This window comes from Triturus cristatus, chromosome 4_2, assembly GCF_964204655.1.
Source record: "Triturus cristatus chromosome 4_2, aTriCri1.1, whole genome shotgun sequence".
Lineage (NCBI taxonomy): Eukaryota > Metazoa > Chordata > Amphibia > Caudata > Salamandridae > Triturus > Triturus cristatus.
Window position 1 is genome coordinate 47001999 of NC_140586.1, and position 19025 is coordinate 47021023.

The window sequence follows — 19025 nt, forward strand, 5'->3', positions numbered from 1 at the left end:
TTAGACAAACAAATGCTGCCCATTGAATGTCATGTTCAGTACCCTAGACTGGACCCCTGGTCAAAATATTGTGCTGCAGAGCCATCCGCACCTTCTTAAAAACGCTCCTGCTGGGATCTGGTCGTTGAAGTATCCAGTGACAAGTCTGAATGCTGAAGAAGTTGCCTCTTCTTTGTGCAAGATATTTTTGTTACATCTCGGCAGTCATCCGGGAGTTTCTCGATGTTCCATATTGACCCTATTTGTATACCACAAAACAATTACACTTAAAAAATTTATATAAGAATATATTAGTTTTCATTTATTAAAAAACAAAACCAATGTTACACTCATAAAATAATCCATAAAAACTGTAATATTCACAATATTGCACATTCCATTCCTTATTTCATGTTACACAGTTGATCACAAAAGGACTTCAAATATCATCCAAAACTGATTATAAAAGTGAAATTCATTTTTTTTTGTGGTATACAAAAAGAATGAAGCCGCTAATTATTACATGTATTGGTACATGGTGATAGCGTGTCACAGAGGGAAGATTTTAAGTTCACCGTCATGAGTGACTATGTCAACGATGGCTTTTTTGTCAATGCTAACTTCGCAAATGATGAATGATAGCGTTGTAAATGATGATGGGTTAGCTGTTGGTATTGATTTTGTCGATGCTGGACGCTTGCTCGTCAACATTGGTGTCTTACTTGCCGACAACGAAGACATACTCGTTGATGGTGTCTTTGTTTCTGATGAGGCTTTTAGTGTGGATAGCAGTCCTGACTTTGCTGATAGTCCACTCGTCAAAGGTGTTGTGGTTGACAGTGCAGACACAACGTTCTGTATCGGAGATGTCGCTGATGACTCTGCTTTAGTAACAGACTTCTATTTTGAAGGAGAACTGGACCCAGGCATAGCTGAGGGTGAACTCATCCTGGCCAGAAGTCTGTTCCTTCAAAACAGACACAGATGGTCTTTTAGTGGGAGTTTCACAAGACTCAGTGACAGTGCTTGTGACTAGACCTTTTGGTGTGGTCATCACCATTTCATGCTTTTTGGTTTTTCAAATGCTGTTTTCAGATGTTGACCCAGGAAATTCAACCTTGAAGAATCAGAGCAGCTGACCCTCTATGGGGCATATTTACAAGGGCATTGCGCCACCGAAATGTCTGGCACAATGCCCTGTTCCATATTTGCGAAGCGGCGTTAAGCCACACCAAGCTTTGTAACTACTGTCCCCTATCACCCAGGTATCTGCGTGAAAGGGGCGTGCAATGGGTGTTGCTGGGGACGTTCCACCGCAACACCAATTGCTTTTTGATGCTGCCCCAGATTTACAAGAGTCTGTACATCTGAGGCAGTGCCAAAAACTAATGCCATTGAATAAATAGCAGGCGTTAGATTGGCGCAACGAGGAGAAATACTTTTATTTCTCATCGTTTTTGCTCCTTCTATGTTTGCGGAATTCTGCAGCACACATAAAAAGAGCAAATCACCTTTACAGATTGCGTATGTATAGGAAGGTCTCCCTTCCTGCACATAAACAATCATCCCTGTAACAAAGACACCCTTGCACGATGGCGCAGCTTTTTTTAGCACCAACGCAAGGCAAGACAGAGGGGTGCACCGTATTCTTGTAAATACGGCACATCCCTGCATTTCTTAAATGACGGAGCGCGGCGCTGCTAATTTGCTCACAGCCCTGCGCCATTTCCTAGTAAATATACCCCTATATTTTTTATGGTTTTGCTGCACGTAGCCGATCAGCTGTCACAACTGCTGGGTTTGTGGTCCGACATGTGAAGACAAATAAAGAACTTTGCATGTGGGTCGCCCATAAAAAACTTACTAGCTCGGCACACCTCACTTGATTTAAGGAGTGTTTCTCAGTGGGAAGTTTCAGCCATGATGCCCGGTAAGGCAGTCAAAATATTTTACGTCAAATCTTTAGCACAGGAAGGAGAAAACAGTGTCTAATTTCTATAGCAGAAAAGAAATAGAAGTTTTCCTATGAAAAGGAGGTTCAAAAAGTGAATCTGAAGGAAAAGAAATTGAGTAGACCTCAGAAGATTATCTACAGTCAGATACCATGCAGTAGAAGATCTGATAGTTAGAACCAGCGTGGAATGATAGAACCCAGGTTCCAGCCCTGGTTGTATGGATGTTGACTCATAAAATGAAGAGGATGAACTACTTTTGGATTATGGAGGTCTCCCATTTTGTTTACAGTCTCAAATGCAGTACTGAAATACTGCTACTGATGGAGCAGAGGAAAATACAAAGAGTTTTGCACCCCCTTCGAAGTTAATGACCTCATAAACTTAATTTTACTAATTGTTTGAATAAATGTACTAATCAATCAATGCACCTTTAATTAGACACTACACGCGGGAAAACTAACTGGCATATGCAAAATCTTATTTACTTACAGACGTGAAATTAAACTAACATCACTTTCTTCAATGGAGCGCTCAACATTACAATGTTCTAATCAACCATATAAATCTATGAAAGATCCAATACTGACGGATCTGGTATTCTAGGTATCAGTATTTGGCATCCATGATATGCAGGGATGGCCACCCTTAAGAGGAACACTTGGTTCAGAGACTGGTATCTTTATAAAATGCATTCTACTTCTCTTTCACTGAGGAAGTCTATGCCTTCGAGGTCCATGTACTGTGGAATGTTGTGCGGCAAATAACGGAATTTGCACCAGGGTGACGTGCCACAATAACCCAAGAGAGATGTACTAACAACAAAAGGTTTCTGAAAACAGTGAGATCAAAGAGAAGGGAAGATGATTAAGGCTTCAAAGTCTTGTAATGGGGAGGGGGTGTGGCTGTAAATAATTCCAATCTGAGTTTGAAGTGTCCCCATCTGAAGTTAAGCATGGCTGTCTGAACCTCACTGGAGTCTGAACCTCCTGCAGCAAAATCTGTTTCAAGGAACAAAGTCAAGTTTCTCTGAGTATTCCCAGAAGCAGATAATTACAAGCACCTGCATTCCCTTCCGCGTGGCACACGAAAGGCTACTTCTGAGGAGGTCCAAGCAGATGTAACTGTCAGAGGTAAAAACAAAAACATTTTAAAATAATGGCGACTTTGGCATTGAATGATGCTTTGGAACTGAGCATTGTCTCAACAACATGCTATTTCAATGTTTCATCTCACATTTAGAAGACGCCAATGATTAAAAAGGCATCTCAATGTTGTGTGCCCTGGCCTATGGGCAGTCTGACCAGTGCGTCGACGGTTGCCTCAACTTCTATATACTATACCCACTGCGGATAGACATTTATTAATGTCAGATGGAAAGTCATTAGAAGTGCCTTTTAAATGGAGGATGAATCGAATCCCTCTTAGCAAAGGATCAACTCAGCTTCTAGAAGTCTCTGTTGAGGGGACTTCAAGGAGGCAAGGGTCCCTGACAGTGCCCTCAATGGGTGCTTCCGTATCCCATGGTGTATGCTGAAACAGAAGAGGGACTCTGAGTGGCTTTCTCCCAATCCCATATTCACATCAACTCTCAGCTCTTTTCAAACAGTTGGGCCATGCTGTCCTAAGAGGAATAAAGGTGCTAAATTTCAACAGGAAATAAATAATGAAAGAAGAAAAGGCCCAAAAGTAAAATCTAGAAACAGTATCAACGTACAAAAAAAGGTGTACATTTAGGAAAGGAAAATTGATGTGTGTGCGTGTATGTGAGTGTAATGGCAGACAGACATGTTAAGGATGTCCAGGAGTCTTCTCACCCAAAACAGAACTAAGATTGATACTGTGTTGCAGTGCATTGTGGGAGCTAAAATGTATCAATTTAATCCACGAACAGAGTTTATGCCAGTTTATGCCTTAGTAAAACAAGAAAGAAAAGTTAGATGCATTTTAGAAAGTTAGATAGTGTTCATAGAGTGTGTTTCATTGGATGTTAGAAACACAGGGAACCATTTTAAATGCCGCTATTAACATGAGGAAGGTCCCATCACGGAGAATGGACATCTCCATCAGTAGTGTAGAGACTGCATTACAGGTGGCCTGGTACACATTCATAGCATTTGCTGCAAATCTGGTTACTCGCTGAATTAAAAGAACTGGAATGTCTGCTAAAGACAAACGAAAAGGAACAAATAAATTAGCAAAAGACAAGGTAATAAAGTACAACGTTGCGGTTTAATTTATTTGTTAGAAAGACATAATACATTTTTGAATAAATAACCTCCTTTGATCTCCCCTAATTGACCAGCCCCCTTCTCTCCTCCACCTTTGCACTTCCATGATTTTAAAACGGTGTGAATGGCATCGCCAGGGCACTGCCGCCACCCAGACTCCTCTGGTCCAGTAAAGAAGCTGGTGGTGGCAACCCCTGCTTACTAGACTGGTTCCATGCACAAGGGAGGCTCACACTGCTCGAACTACCAGAACATGCCAAGACTCTTCCCAAACTTCCATGAGCAGCTAGACTACAAGCTGCCACCACTTAGATGTAGTCACAAAAGTGTCCTAGCGTCTAGCGATGTCATAAGCAGGTGGGCGAGGGGTCCACTGCGCATATGTACAAGGTAGGACAGGGGGTCCAGCTCCCAGCGTCATAGGACCAGACATCAAACCATATGCCTTCAAGTCTTCAAACTTTTTTTTTACTTTGACTCTCACAAAGGAAAATAGGTTGGTTCATTGTGTTTCATGTGTCGGCTTCCCTACCTTGCACACCTGTGACACCCAGGAAGTGCTTTCCGAACCCTACAGAAGCAGAGGCGCGCCAAGCACTTAACGTTTGTTTTTCAAATTCTCATGGGTTTTCTCCATTGCTGAGAGGGCAATACACGAGTGTCAGGCCGTCACATACATTTTTTTGTAGCTGCTGGTGGTATTGGTTGGAACGGCAGAATCTAGCTCTTCGTGTCATCGGGACATTGTTTGGATGTGGGCTGCAGGAGCGCGGATAGTGGCCAAGGGGATTCCCACTATCTGTGCTTCTCCCATAAACATGCCTATTTTTAGCCTCGTTTGTTTGGCACCGAAGGCAGCCGCGACTTGTTCTCACAAGCTGTGACCCTACCTAAAATAGCTCTTCAAATTAGGCTTTGGGACAGCTTTGGCGACCATAACGGGATCCACAACAAGTTACCCATGGAAAACATTATTCTGCTTCGAAAGGCTATCCTGGCACTCTTATTGCTGCTTCGCCCTAAAACCATGTCTTTGACGCCAATTTGAGAAGGGCTGTTGGTTTAGGTCACTGAACAACTCACCCTTCGAGTAGCAGGAGCTTTGGAAGACAGGCCGACACCTAGTGTTTTTGAGGAATTCTGCAAGTTGTAGCGTTGTGGCACATAGAACTTTGTCTCTGCTTCTTGGCGCGGTTCACTCTTACTAGACTAAATCCGCTCGGTGGGAAACCGGACTTTTAATAGCTCATACAGGGTGAACAATTCAGACGCTTGACATATGGTGTTTTCATCCCTCATACTGCTGCATGGAACATTGACACGTTGTGGCCAGCCCCAAGCTGCACTATAGGTACATTTTCTATGCCTTTTCACCAGTGTACTCCACGAATATGTGAAATATTCGAAGACGCAGAGCGTTCTAAGACAATGCCTGATCCATGGGCCTACAGGAGCTTTCATAGACTTATGTGCTCAGAAACAATGTAGGACATGGCAGCCCCTGTAGCACTCTGCAGTGCCTTCACTTACACACGTTCACCCACTCAGTGACCCTGCACTCCTCACAGAGCACATAGCAGCACCAGTGGAAGCGGCAGTTGCAGCGCTCACTGCGCGTCTGCATGAGGATGTTGTGGCCCCTCCCGCAGCACAGGTTGCCGCAGCTGTCCATCTGATGACTGGTTTTGTTGCAGATACGCCCCTTAGTGCCGGGGGAGTCCACCTTGGAGTCTTTCTCACAGAAATCGGGAGACTTTTCAAAGTACACAAGCTCCTTAGCTAAGCGCTTCTTCTTGAGTCGGCGTGGATGGAAGACCCCCGTGTTCTTGTTATGGGAGTTGATGAAGGTGGCTCGCTGGAACTTCTCCTTCAGCAGGGCACCGACAGATCGAAACTCTGGGGTGACGTGCCAGCAGGTCTTGAACTGGCAGCTACCGGACGTGCCATGGCATTTGCATCGACGCTTCATATTTTCCATCACCGTCTGGAGAAGAAAAGAAAAGGTTTTAGTCAAGACTATACATGCAAGTAGAGGTCCTTTTCACATTCAACCACTTAGGGTTCCATGGACCATCTTTACCATAATCTCTAGTTCTAACTAATCCTCACCCCCTTTCCATCCCCCCACCCCCACCACCACCCCTAAGGAGAAGTTGGAAGCAGTAATCTGATTCCTCAAAACCTACTAACTCCCTAAAACCTACCTCCATTTATAGGTTGAGCCTGGGCAGCACATACGCTGCTCTGCGAGGCATGCTGTATTTGAGTATGGATTTGAAGCTCCACCCACTCTCCGCCCATATTTTTCGTTGGCTTGTGTCATTGTCCTTTGTAAATGCTGGCTTCTGATTTGTTAATAGGCTTGTTACTCCCTACATAATACCGCCTTGTCTTCATTTGTAACCTCCCATGAGGACTGGTCCGTTTACTTCTGTTCCTACATGGTACGGTCTTCTTTAGTCTGTAAGCACTATTTTCTTTAATGAGTTTCTCCTATTGCAGGCACAACATGCTTTCCTGCACCATTCAGCGCATCATGTGCACTTTCACTTTCCAAGCAGCCCTGGACAATGGGCGCTTCTTTGAAATGAAATAGGTCTCTCATTTACAAGAGTTTGAGCTATTGACGTTGTAAATGACAATGCCTTTCATTTCTGTGTTAATTGTCAAAACAGATAAATAAAAGGCACTGTCATTTGCAATGCCAATAGCTTAAACTCTCACAAATGCGAGATCTATTGCATTGCAAATGCTTGTCAGTAGCTGCCTCTGGTGCTGCTAGTAAGTATCTCACAATGGCCCTTACCCTTCTGGTCATTCCCTTCCCCTTATCTTCCTCCATTACTGCTGTACACACCTGCTGTCAGCCCTCAACAATCTGCTTCTCAGCTCTGACTGCATAAGATGAAACCCAACTGTCATAAACAGGGACACTAAAGGTCAAAGGACAATAGAGGAGGAGTTAGTAGAAAAAGGCAAGTCTATAAAGGAGAAACTGCAGTCTAGGAAAGAGTTCTGATTTACAGGGTAGATGGATGGTCTACAAAAAGACGTGTTCTAGTGTGTGGTCTACACAGATGTGAGCTTGACGGAGGTGTTGTTTAGAGAAGGAAGGCATGAGTGTAAGCAGAGGAATGGAGGCTTACGTTGAAAATCTAACAGTAAGGCCCACAGCCAATCGGGATCGAGTATGTTCAACTAGTCTGGGAGAAAGCCTGGTTTCTTTGGAGGAAGTGTGATCTAAAATGGGCTCCTTAACGGTCAATGGCTACCCTAAAACTCTTGCATGGATCAAATCCCCTGACTCCAAGCCTACACCGGGCACTCCAGGTAAAATTTTGTAAAATGTAATCGTTTTTATTATATTTTAGTTGCTGGCTGCTAGGTTTGAAGGGGTCTAGGCTAGAAAGTTAATTAATTATTAATGAAGTACAATTAATTCATAATTGTTCATTAATTATTTAACTGATTTCAAATATGAAAATCAATCAATCATTCAAAGAAACTTTATTTCAGCCGGTGGCCATAAAAGTGCATATGCATTAAAGTAACAATTCATTAAGATGGTCCACATTGGTCGGTGCCCAGACCCCCTAGCCTTGAATTAAAAATTGCCATCACAACGGCCAGCAGACCATAAAATAGACCTAGATGTATACAGATATAAGACATTAATAAAAGCAATTGTCAGTCATAATACAACCACTAAAAACACACATAAAAAACATAAATATTAAAAATTAAGAAAAAGGATTCAAATCCAGTTAAAACATTGTGGGGTTGTCAGCATGAACCTGAGAGTTGGTAATCAAAAGCGTTCTGCGTACACCCCACATAGAGAATTAAAAGCGTTACACTGCAAATACAATGGGCATATACGTGTTATATTTCAATAACCAACATGCCTCTGCACAGTGCTGGGATCCCAGGTTTATGCATAACTGGATACACCATATCCATAGCCCAGACAGAAAAAGGAATACATGGAGTGCTGTCTCCTCTTCATTGCTGCAGGCCAGACAGCCCAATGGGGCCAAACCAGCCTATTTATTTGTGAAGGGGGAGAACCCCATACCTCAATTGTAAGCATAGCTTCCTGGCTAGGGCGGGATGAATGTCGTCCAATATGGGCTCAAAGCTATACTGGTCTTTGATTGCCAGGAATACTACTGTAAGCAGAGGCGCAACTAGAGCCAAATTTCGGGTGGGGCTGAGAAAAAATTTCGGGGGGGGGGGGCTGAATCTTTAAGCAATAGGCATAGAACTGCAGGGGCTCTTAGAAGGGGTGAAACAACAGCGAGGCCTCATTAACATGCAAATGGTCTTTTAAAGACCTGTGAAGTGCTCGGGTGCGGCTGTGTACATGCAAATGGTCTTTTAAAGACCTGTGAAGTGCTCGGGTGCGGCTGTGTGTGTGCCCAGGAAGCTGTCTCATCCCGGGCTGCCACATACTACGAGGGGGGGCTGAAGCCCTTTGAGTCCAATGGGTGTTGCGCGCCTGACTGTAAGTGAGCCAGTTGTAGGGCGCCTCTGCAGGTGTGCAAGTTTACTCTACCTATAACTCCGGGCCTATTCCTTCCTGATATTGTGGGGCAAGCTGTCTCAGCATTGTACCATAGATGGGGTCTACCAATAGCCAAACGTGTGGTCCTGACATGAACTAACCAAGGTAATTTGCCTACACCATGAAGGCTCAAGACGTCCCTCAGCTCTCCCCTATATTCAACCAGTTTCGTCTTCATTTGGCCTCACTCCAAGATCCAGGCGAAGTGGCGTGAGGGGGAAGCTGAGGGGAAGACCAAATAGCTGCCTAAAAAAAGTGTTCTCGATCTTAGTTATGGTGCAGGGAGAACAGTGCCCCCAGATTTCAGCCCCGTACATAGCGGCACCCCTAGCTTGAACTTTATAAATTTCAACTACCGGGCCAATGGGTTTATAGGTGGGATTCCTAAATAACTTAGACAAAACCTTGTGGTCTGAGCTAACATTAAGCTGTTTTTTTTATTTGAGCACTCCAGTACATCTTTTCTGTTAGGGTGATCCCAAGATACTCAAATACGGAAACCTCCAGAGGGATGCCTTGTAAGCACAGGTTTGGCCAGGTACTGCTAACTTCTGGGTTTTGATCTCAAGCCCCCTACATTTACAGAAGGCATTGAAGTTGTCGAGGATCCTCTGTAAGCCCATAGGTGATTTAGAGAGCAAAAGTGTATCATCGGCAAACATCATTACCGGTACTTTGCGATTTACTAACCTGGGAGCATCAATGTCCTTCCTTGCCATCAATGAGTCTACCGATGCATTTATAAATAGACAGAAAAGGGTAGGGGCAAGGACACAACCTTGTCGGACTCCTCTGTACATGAATATAGGGGTGGTAAGTTCTCCATGTTTGCCAAACCTAATTTAGGCATAGTTGCCTTCATGGATCTGCTTTAACAGATGACATAGATAGACTGGGGCCCCCAGATCACTTAAGATCAAACGCAGATTTTAGGTCCATGAAGATTAGGTAGGGGCTGCCACCCTATATAGACAATGTCTTCCAATACAGGAGTTGGAGCCTGAAGATTTGGTCTAATGTGGACGCCTTTTCTCTAAAGCCAGCTTGTAGAGGGCTCAGGACTTTGTGCTCTTCCATCCAAATCTGGAGACGGCCCAGCAGTACACGAGCAAAGATTTTTTGGCTGACATCAATTAGATTTATAGGTCTACAATTTATGGGAAGAAGTGGTGAACCCTTTTTATAGATTGGCAAGATTTCTGCACCAGCCCAAGTTGTGGGAATCGCCATTACCTGCAAAATAGTGTTGAACAGGGTCCAGAGATAAGGGGCCCAGATGGTAGGTTCACTACGAAAGAGGTCTCCTGGAATCTTGTCTTGCCTCGTGGCTTTAGACGGGGCTACTTTGCTTATAGCACTGGTGATTTCTTTTAAAGTTATCCCGGGGGCCTCAATGCAGGGATTCTGTGGAGGAGGGAACTCATTGGCTAGTATACCGCTCTCATCCTCCATCCTTTAATAGAGGGCCTCTAAATGTATCTTCCAGACATCTGCAATGGTGTTTTGGAATATCGCCAGTTTTTCTCTGATTAAGGACCTATCCTTGTATTTAATAGCCTCTATGTGAGCTAACCTGGCCTTTCGGCAGCTATCATCAAACCAAGAGTGTACTATCTTCTCATGCTTTATTGTTCTACTAATTGGGAAGAAAATGTTGGCCAGTGTAGATGTCAGTGCTTTGTTTATCTCAGCAACTTGCCTAAGGGAGATGGATATGCCAACATTAGAAATTGAGTGTTCCGCGGCAATTAGGAACGGGATAGTGGTTTCATATAAGGTGGACAGCTTTTCAGAAGATTTATATATATCTGTCCACTGAACCCTCCTCCTGCAGTTGGTAAGTATTAATCTATCATCAGGTGTGGATTGTGGGCCGAGTGCAATCGCAGAAGTCGACATTGCCGCCTTTAGAATCAGCAAAAGTAACAATTGAAGGACGGAATGCTGGACAATGCAAACATTCACCCCCAGTCACAAGGATCTGGGTTAAGTCCATCATTCCTTTGCTCACCACACACCCAGTTTGGACCCAGCCATATGCAAATCAGTCTTGACCCTGTTCCTTGTGAGAACAGTCCAGCCCGAACTGACAAGCCAGGTCCTCCCTGGACCGGAAACAAGCATCCTGGGACCGGTTTCAGGGCATCCCCCTTCATCAGCCAGGCTAGCTCGAATCCAGTGGTGTCCTGAGCACGAGACCCACGTCTGGGCATACCCTTCCCACTTAGGGTGACATATGCAAAAGAAACAATTGATGGATGGAATGCTGGACAATGCAAACATTCACCCCCAGTCACAAGGATCTGGGTTAAACCCATCATCCTTTTGCTCACCACGTCACCCCAGTTTGGACCCAGCCAAACTTTCTCTACTGTTGCACTGTTTAAAGTGGGAAAAGTAAATCGTATTCCTCCGAGATCCAGCTCTTTCCCTGCTGTTGCAAAGACTGGAGTGGGAAAAGTAGATTTTACCAACCCCAAAGTCCCACACTTTCCCTATCGTTGCATAAACTAGAGTGGGAATAGTATACTTAATATTCTCAGACTCCACTGGTTTGAATGATGTTGGTTAAAAAGAGTTTAGAACATTCATAGGTTTATTTTTTACATTGTTTCTATTTTAAAATTTAACTTTTATGTATTATTTTATGTAAATATGTTTCTGGGATTTTCATTTTTTTTATTTATTGTGTACATTATGTGTTATGGTTTTATTACGTATTATATATATATAATGTAACATAATTAATTCAAATATCTATTGTATATTATATTAATTCTAATCATATGTTACATGTATTGATATGAAAATATATATTTTATATATTATATATATATATATATTCATATTAATGAAGAAAAATTACTATAATGTAAAATAAATATTTGTAGTATATTACACTATTTGTGTGTTTGTGTCTATATATATATATATATATATATATATATATATATATTTATAAATTCACTGAAAAAACCATAGGTTTTACACATGTTATAGTTAGCTGGACATTTCACTCGTACAAAACCATTGAAATTCCCCCGTTATAGTTAGTTCAGCTAACTATAACTCGCGCAACCGCAATCCACTGCTGATGACGTCACATATTACATCACTCATGACATGGTCAGTGACATCACTCATGACATCACTGATGACATCTCAAATGACATCACTGATGACATCATCCAGTGAATATGTGTCTTTCTGAAAAATAAATATTTTTTATATATGTATATCTAAAGGTTAATGGAAGAATAAATGGGTAAATAAGTGTCTAAATGGATGTTTTTATTTGTAAAATTAATTGTATAACTGACTTATTAACAGTATCTTAGTGAATACAGTGATGTAATATGTGACGTCATCAGCGGTGGATTGCGGTTGCGCGAGTTATAGTTAGCTGAACTAACTATAACGGGGGAATTTCAATGGTTTTGTACGAGTGAAATGTCCAGCTAACTATAACATGTGTGAAACCTATGTTTTTTTCAGTGAATTTGCAAGGTTTTTTAAATGCTAATTCCTAACTATAACCTGTGTGAAACCTATGGTTTTTTCAGTGAATTTGCAAGGTTTTTTAAATGCTAATGCCTAACTATAACGTGTGTGAAACCTATGGTTTTTTCAGTGAATTTGCAAGGTTTTTTAAATGCTAATTCCTAACTATAACGTGTGTGAAACCTATGGTTTTTTTAGTGAATTTGTAAGGTTTTTTAAATGCTAATTTATGTATGTATTATTATATTTTTTATATATTTATTTTACAATAAACTACCTATGTATATAGTTATAGATTGACTGTATCCTGTAAAATGGAATGGCTCAGCTCTTTTTTTTTATTTGGATAAAGTTGAACAGCATAGTTAATATCTTCTATAAACTTATAAACAGTTTAAAATGTTTTTTTTTTTTTAAGGGTTTTTCACGGTGCGCGCACCCCGCGATTTTTTGAAAAAAAAAAAATGTTTTTTTCACCCTTCGGGGTCCTTCAGGGACCCCCTGACAAAGGCTAGGGGGTCAGGAACTCTCTACCCTGCCCCCTTTTCACGTTCTCCACCTTTCTTTTTCACTGTCACACACAAAATGGCGTCCGACACTTCCTGATTTCGACCGATTGGAATGTTGACTGACATCTAACCACCAATCAGAATTACGCTCGCGGACATTTGGTGCGCGCCCCGTGCGCGCACGGTGCGCGCATATAGATATTTATGTACTTTTAACTGCAATTTTCTCAGGAACTACTGAACAGATTGACACCATATATGCAAAAGGCACATGCCTGACCTGAGGACTACCTCTTTGCCAAATTTCAAGTAATTCTGTTCAGCCGTTCGGGCTGTACCTTCGACTAAATGTCCTATGGGAAAATGCATGGGGAAAACGTGTTTTGGGACCCCCCTTTTTTCTCAGCCCCCACTTGACGAATCACCCCGAAACTTTCAGGCTAGGAGCTGAGCGGAGCGCCCCATTAGTTCAGAAAATTTTGCGAGGATTCGTCAACCGGCGCCAAAGTTATTCAAAATAGAATTTTCAGATTTCCTATGGGAACTCGGTCCTAACTATAACTATCTACTGGCGACCGCCAGTAGATAATATGTATATATAAACACATATATATGTGCCTGTGCGTTTATATAAGTACACATTTTTATATATAGTTTTAAATACTAGCTTAATATATTTAATTTACATTATGTTAAACTAGATATTAGTGTTACCTATATTTTCCCCCCGATATTTTTGTACTTACTATTATAAGTATAAGATAACGATATTATGATGAACAATATTTTTGACACAGTATTTTTGTCAACGATATTGTTTACGACGATATTGTGTCCACAAACTAACAGAGTGGTCCCCATTGAAATGCATTATAGTGAATTGCAGGTTTTGAGGGTCACAAAAAGACACACATCTGAGCCCACAACTAAGGCGGAACCGGTCCTGGGTTGATTGTGTTCCAGTCCTAGGAGGAAGTGGCCTGGCTGTATGGCCTTGATTGTTCAAATGGGGAGCAAAGTCAAGACTGATTTGCATATGTCTGGGCCTAAACTGAGGTGTCATGGTGAGCAAAAGAATGATCTGTTGTGTTGCTTCCTGAGTGATTGCTAGTGGTTAGACACATTGCAAACATTCCTCACATCATTTTAAGTGTATTTCATGTACCACCATAAGTGTCATCGGTATACCCAAACGTGGGTCCCGTGCACACTGTTTCACTGGACCCAAGCTGTATCTGGCTGATGAGCCCATACCTAGGGCAAACTATATCCTGGGTTGCTTGATATCTCTGATTCACCTAATTTGTTTTTTGTCATTTTGCTGTTATTTTGTTTATTACATTTTACTCTGTTTTTCAAATTTGTTTGGATTTATTTTATTGTTTTTCACTTTGCCTTAATTACTGTTTTATTACTGCATAAATAATTTACACATTGCCTCTAAGTTAAGCCTGGCTGCTCTGTCCCAAACTACAAGGGGGTTGAACTCAGGTTTGTTTAGTTACTTTAATGGTTTATCCTGACAAGGGTTGTGATTTTCAATTGAGGTGGACACTTAACCCCTGAACTAATAACCTCATTTCTTACAATAATGAATCGTAAGGATAAGCTTTAGTTTTTCTCATATATTTTTTAAACAAAATTTTGATTTAAACCACAACCTAAAATATGTTTGCAACTCAAATTATTTGTGCTCAGTCTCGACCTTGTTTACATGAAGCACTGTTTTCACTTAAAAGTTTACTGGTAGTTAAACTGTGTTTCAAATAACTTTTACCGTAGTGAATCAGACTTGTCTCAAGCACTACACTATTTCTATTTCGAACATGAACACGTAGATAGTCAATTTATGCTGTACATGTCTATGGCATCTTTACTACCTATTTCGTTTTCTAAACTAATGTAGATATAGAGTGATTTGAGGAGCAGCATCTTGAATGATGTCATCAGTGATGTCATGAGTGATGTCAATGACATCAATTAACATGTCATGAGTGATGTAATATGTGAGGTCACTAGCATTGCATGAGGTTGCAATTTTTAGTTAGTTCACTGAACTATAACTGGCGAAGTTCAGTGTTTTTTGGTTTATAAACATTTGTTTATAATCCTTGTTTTTTCAGAGAATATATATATATATATATATATATATATATATATATATATATATATATATATATATATATATATATATATATATATATATAAATATTATATATATATATATATATATCTATATAAAATATATATATATAAAGCCAGCGCCCCCACCACGCACAGTGTTGTCATCAATGATGTAATTTCAGATGTTGCCATGATCAATGATAGTCATAGGGCATGTAATGAGTGTTGTATTATGTGAGGTAATTAGCTGTGCATGGCGAGGGTGCGAGTTATAACTGGTGAATTTCCATGGGTTTGTTAGTTCAAAATGGTATGTTTGAACCGCCATTTTCTTCTAACTAAACGTTCCTTTAACCATTTTTGTCAGTGAATCTCTGAGACTTTTTTTAATGTAGAGTAAGATATTATTTCAATTCCTCTCTATGTCACTTTATCCTTTGTTTCTTTTCAGTGAATTTCTATGTTTTTTTAACATTAAGTAAGATGTTCATCTCTGTGCGTGCCGTTGGGTTTGGTGCAAGGCCTGGCTGCTGTGCCCAGCCCCGGCGGGCACCCAAACCCCTACAGGTGCCCAAACCTCGCAGGTACCCAACCCCCTCCCTGAATTTTGTTTTTTTAGCCTACAGATCTGCAAATCCACTGCAATCCCGCAGAGGGCCAAGCAGGGCGTCAAGGTGAATGGCGGATAAACAAAATCTAATTTTGATGCTAGGAGGTCAGGGTACTCCTACCCTGCCCCCTTATACCCTTTTTTACTTTTATTTTCTACAACGAAGCGACTGAGTACCTGAGTCATAAGTTGGCGGGCGCAACATTGTCTTCAGGTTGTGGCCAGCCAATGGGATCCTGTGGTCAGTCTTGAGGATCCACTGCAAATAGCTGCAGTGCACCAATCACAGTACGAAAGGATCCATGGATCCACCACGAAGGATCCAGAGTGTATCCGCAGAGTTAAATATACATCCATTTTGAAGCTTAATTTTTCAAAATCTACTAAACGGATTTACACCAAATCACCAAATTCACGCTTTCTGGATTAAAAACTAGCTTTCTGTGAAATCTGTTGTATTTCCGTTCAGCTGCTTCCTATGGAAAACTGCACAGGGAAAACATGTTCTGGGACATGAATATATAATGTTCCAGGAGCCCTCTTCCTAGGTAGAACAATTCCGTGCTCATGACTATACTAAAGATCCCTCTGGAGGAAAACTGGGATTGCAGGTAATTAATTATTCCTTCATTAGCAATATTCACATCTATTCATCTAGCATTGGTCAACCTTGCATCTCAACGGTAACCAATGAGATGAAGAGACTTTGAACTCCAACTTCCTCAATGTCTTTCATAGCTCACATTTTCTGTTGTATATCAAATGCAAAGTGGGACTCCTCAGAGCTCTACTTTTCTATATTTTCATTTCTCTTTATCACCTTATTTTTTTTCTTTTGGATTTCTGATTGTAGACTGCAATCTCATCCTCAGTTTCCGGAGGTTTCAGAGACTCTTTTTTATGTAATTGACCTTAAAATGAAAACTAAATGAAATCTGCCCATGTTTGCCTTCCTTTAGTATATATGTAAAGTACTCTTGTAAAGTCTTTATATGCATATATGTATAATTTGTAAAAGTGCTCCAGGATCCTTGTGCGTGGGTGCGGCTATTCAGTGCTTATGACTGTTGATGAGAATCCCCTGGAAGTGAACACCATTTTCTACCACAGCTGACAATACAACTGAGGTCATAAAGTCCTTTGTGACACTTTTCATTCCACTTCCTCCAAACCCTCTGTTTCTGTCATGCATGACCAGATTTCTGGTTTGTGAATGGCCTATTCCTACAAGGCTAAAAAGTAGTCGAATAGTAGCTTTATGAAAAGACCTTGTTATGTTATGATTTGTACATGCTTGTCATGCTTCCTCGTGCAGGTTCCACGTTCCATAGAATATGGAACGTGGATCAGGCAAGTGGAAGTTCACAGTTATTCCTAGATGTGAGGCTGTCCGGTTGTACTACGAACTGCTTCTTCCTTCAATTAAAGAATACTTACTCAACTAAATCCTCGTTGTCATCTTAACAGACCTAAACAGGGGACACATTAATTTAGACAAAACAGATTTAGTTTTCAGGGAAGGGAAGGTTTCCTTAAGGGAAGATAAACCTTCTTAAGACCTCCTAGAAAGTCTTAACCATCAGGGTACTTCAAAAAGAGGGTTGCTAAGGGTTTTTTCTCTAAGCAGTAATGGATGCTAAGTATATATTTATAGAGGAAAATTGCAGCCAGGACTTCAGCAAATGAAGAAGGTATGGGCATACTCCTGACACCTGAATAGATCGGAATTCTTTTGTAGACACCAGATAAAAAAAACTTCAATTTAAGAAGGAATAGGATGTTCTTTTGGAGGGGGCTTCATGCTTCCCATAAAATATTTAAACAATCTTCTGGAGAGCTAAATTACCATATTGCTGATGTTCAGGAGCAAGGCTGCCAAGCTCAATGACAGAAGGTTGGGTGGCAGGATCAGGCTCCTAAATTTGTAATAGAAGATCCTGATTGTATGGCAGCCTCCTATGTGGCTATTACAATAGGTGTAAAAGGTCGGCGTACTAGCACTGCCATGGCCATTTTGGAGTGATGCAGTTCATTTTCTCCTTGCCTTTCAGTAGTTTGATGAGTACCAAAAGAAGGAGTGGGTTTAGAGGCAATGCACAGGCAAACGTTTTTGACCAACTGATCAAAAGAATATCCCATAGCATTCTTGGTTTGTAGAACGAGCTGTGTAATTTGGGCATTGTTTGTGCCTACATTTGCAAATAAGTTAATATCTGAAAAGCCCCACTCGCAAATTATTTTGTACAGAATGTGTATTTTAGCACCCAATCACGATTCTCGATTATTCTTCGGCTGACAGAATGAGCTTCTGTATTCTGAATACCAGACATGTGAACTGCTGTGATAGGCAGGTTCTTTGCAATCAGTCACTTCCACGTTGTTTGGGCATCTAGAGATTGAGCTCTGGATTTTATGCCTCCATGTTTGTTGATGTAATGCAATGTTTTTGTATCGTCTGTTTGAACAAGCAGGGAAGATGAAACATGGTAGAAAAGACTGGAGGGCCAGTTGTACACCCTTCAGCTCTAGGAGGTTGATACGGTAAGTCTTCTCTTTTACTGGCCATGCACCTTGAACCTGAAATTTTTCTATGTGGGCTTCCCAATCCAACAATGAGGCATCTGCCATGATTTTCTAAGACAGAGCCTCAGGTTGGAAACGAACACCCACGAGGAGGTTTGGAAGTTTTCATTTATAGAAGTTTCTGACACCTCAGAAAGATAGAGCACCATCTCTCCTGAGAAGGTTACTATTTTGCTGGTAACGCGTCTATGATTGTTGCCAGGTAATGGATGGATTGCACAGGAGTCGCCATAGACTTGAAGTGACTGACTCTGAGTCCTAGCCGCTAAAGTGCCAAAGGTGCCATGGTATTATGGTAGTGTTGCTGCTTTTATGAGCAACAGTCCACAAAGGGCTAGATGAAGATTTTCATTTTTCTGAGATGGACTGCGACCATTGCCATGCACTTTGAAAACGTTTGTGGTGCTGACTTAAAGCTGAAAGGTAGTACTTAGTAATGGATATTTCCCACCAGAAACTTGAGAAATGTGTGATTCTACAAAATGATGGAGATGTAGAAATAAGCAACTTGCGAATCTATGGTACACATCCAATTCCCTTGATAGAGCTATAGGTAAATCTGGTGAAGCGCCAAATTTAAAACTGCTTTTGGTATATGAACTGGTTCATTGTTCTAAGATTTAGATTAGGGACTATGCATTTTCGGTCCTTTCTTTTGAACCAGAAAGTAACAGGGGTATATGCCCTTTCAGTTTTGGGATGGAGGGATCAGTTCCACTGCTTCTTTGATTTGGAGAGTACTCATTTTCAACTGCAGCATTTCTAGACAGTATTGAGATCCTTTCCTGAGAGAAATAGAAGGAGGTCATGATTTGTGACCCAAAGAATGGCCATTTTGCACCAATTTGTCTGATGTCATTTTCTTCCACTCATCTGGATGATTACTGATGCCTTCCTCTACTGGAATGGGGAATGGAAGTGTGGAAAGAAGGAAGTCACTGCTTGGTTGGCTTTCCTGGTGCAGCTGGAGTT

At 41.3% G+C, this 19025-nt stretch overlaps 1 protein-coding gene across 3 annotated transcripts in view; it reads right to left on the minus strand.

Moving 5' to 3' along the window:
* Nucleotides 1-4152: 4152 nt before the first annotated feature.
* The window catches only part of WNT10B (Wnt family member 10B), a 136233-nt gene continuing 121360 nt past the window's right edge, over nt 4153-19025 (minus strand). For all 3 annotated transcript variants that reach the window (XM_085600407.1, XM_085600405.1, XM_085600406.1), the window contains exon 5: nt 4153-6146. In XM_085600407.1, coding sequence (XP_085456533.1) covers nt 5685-6146 — 462 coding nt within the window. In that variant the 3' untranslated portion in view covers nt 4153-5684. The remainder of the gene's footprint in view (nt 6147-19025) is intronic.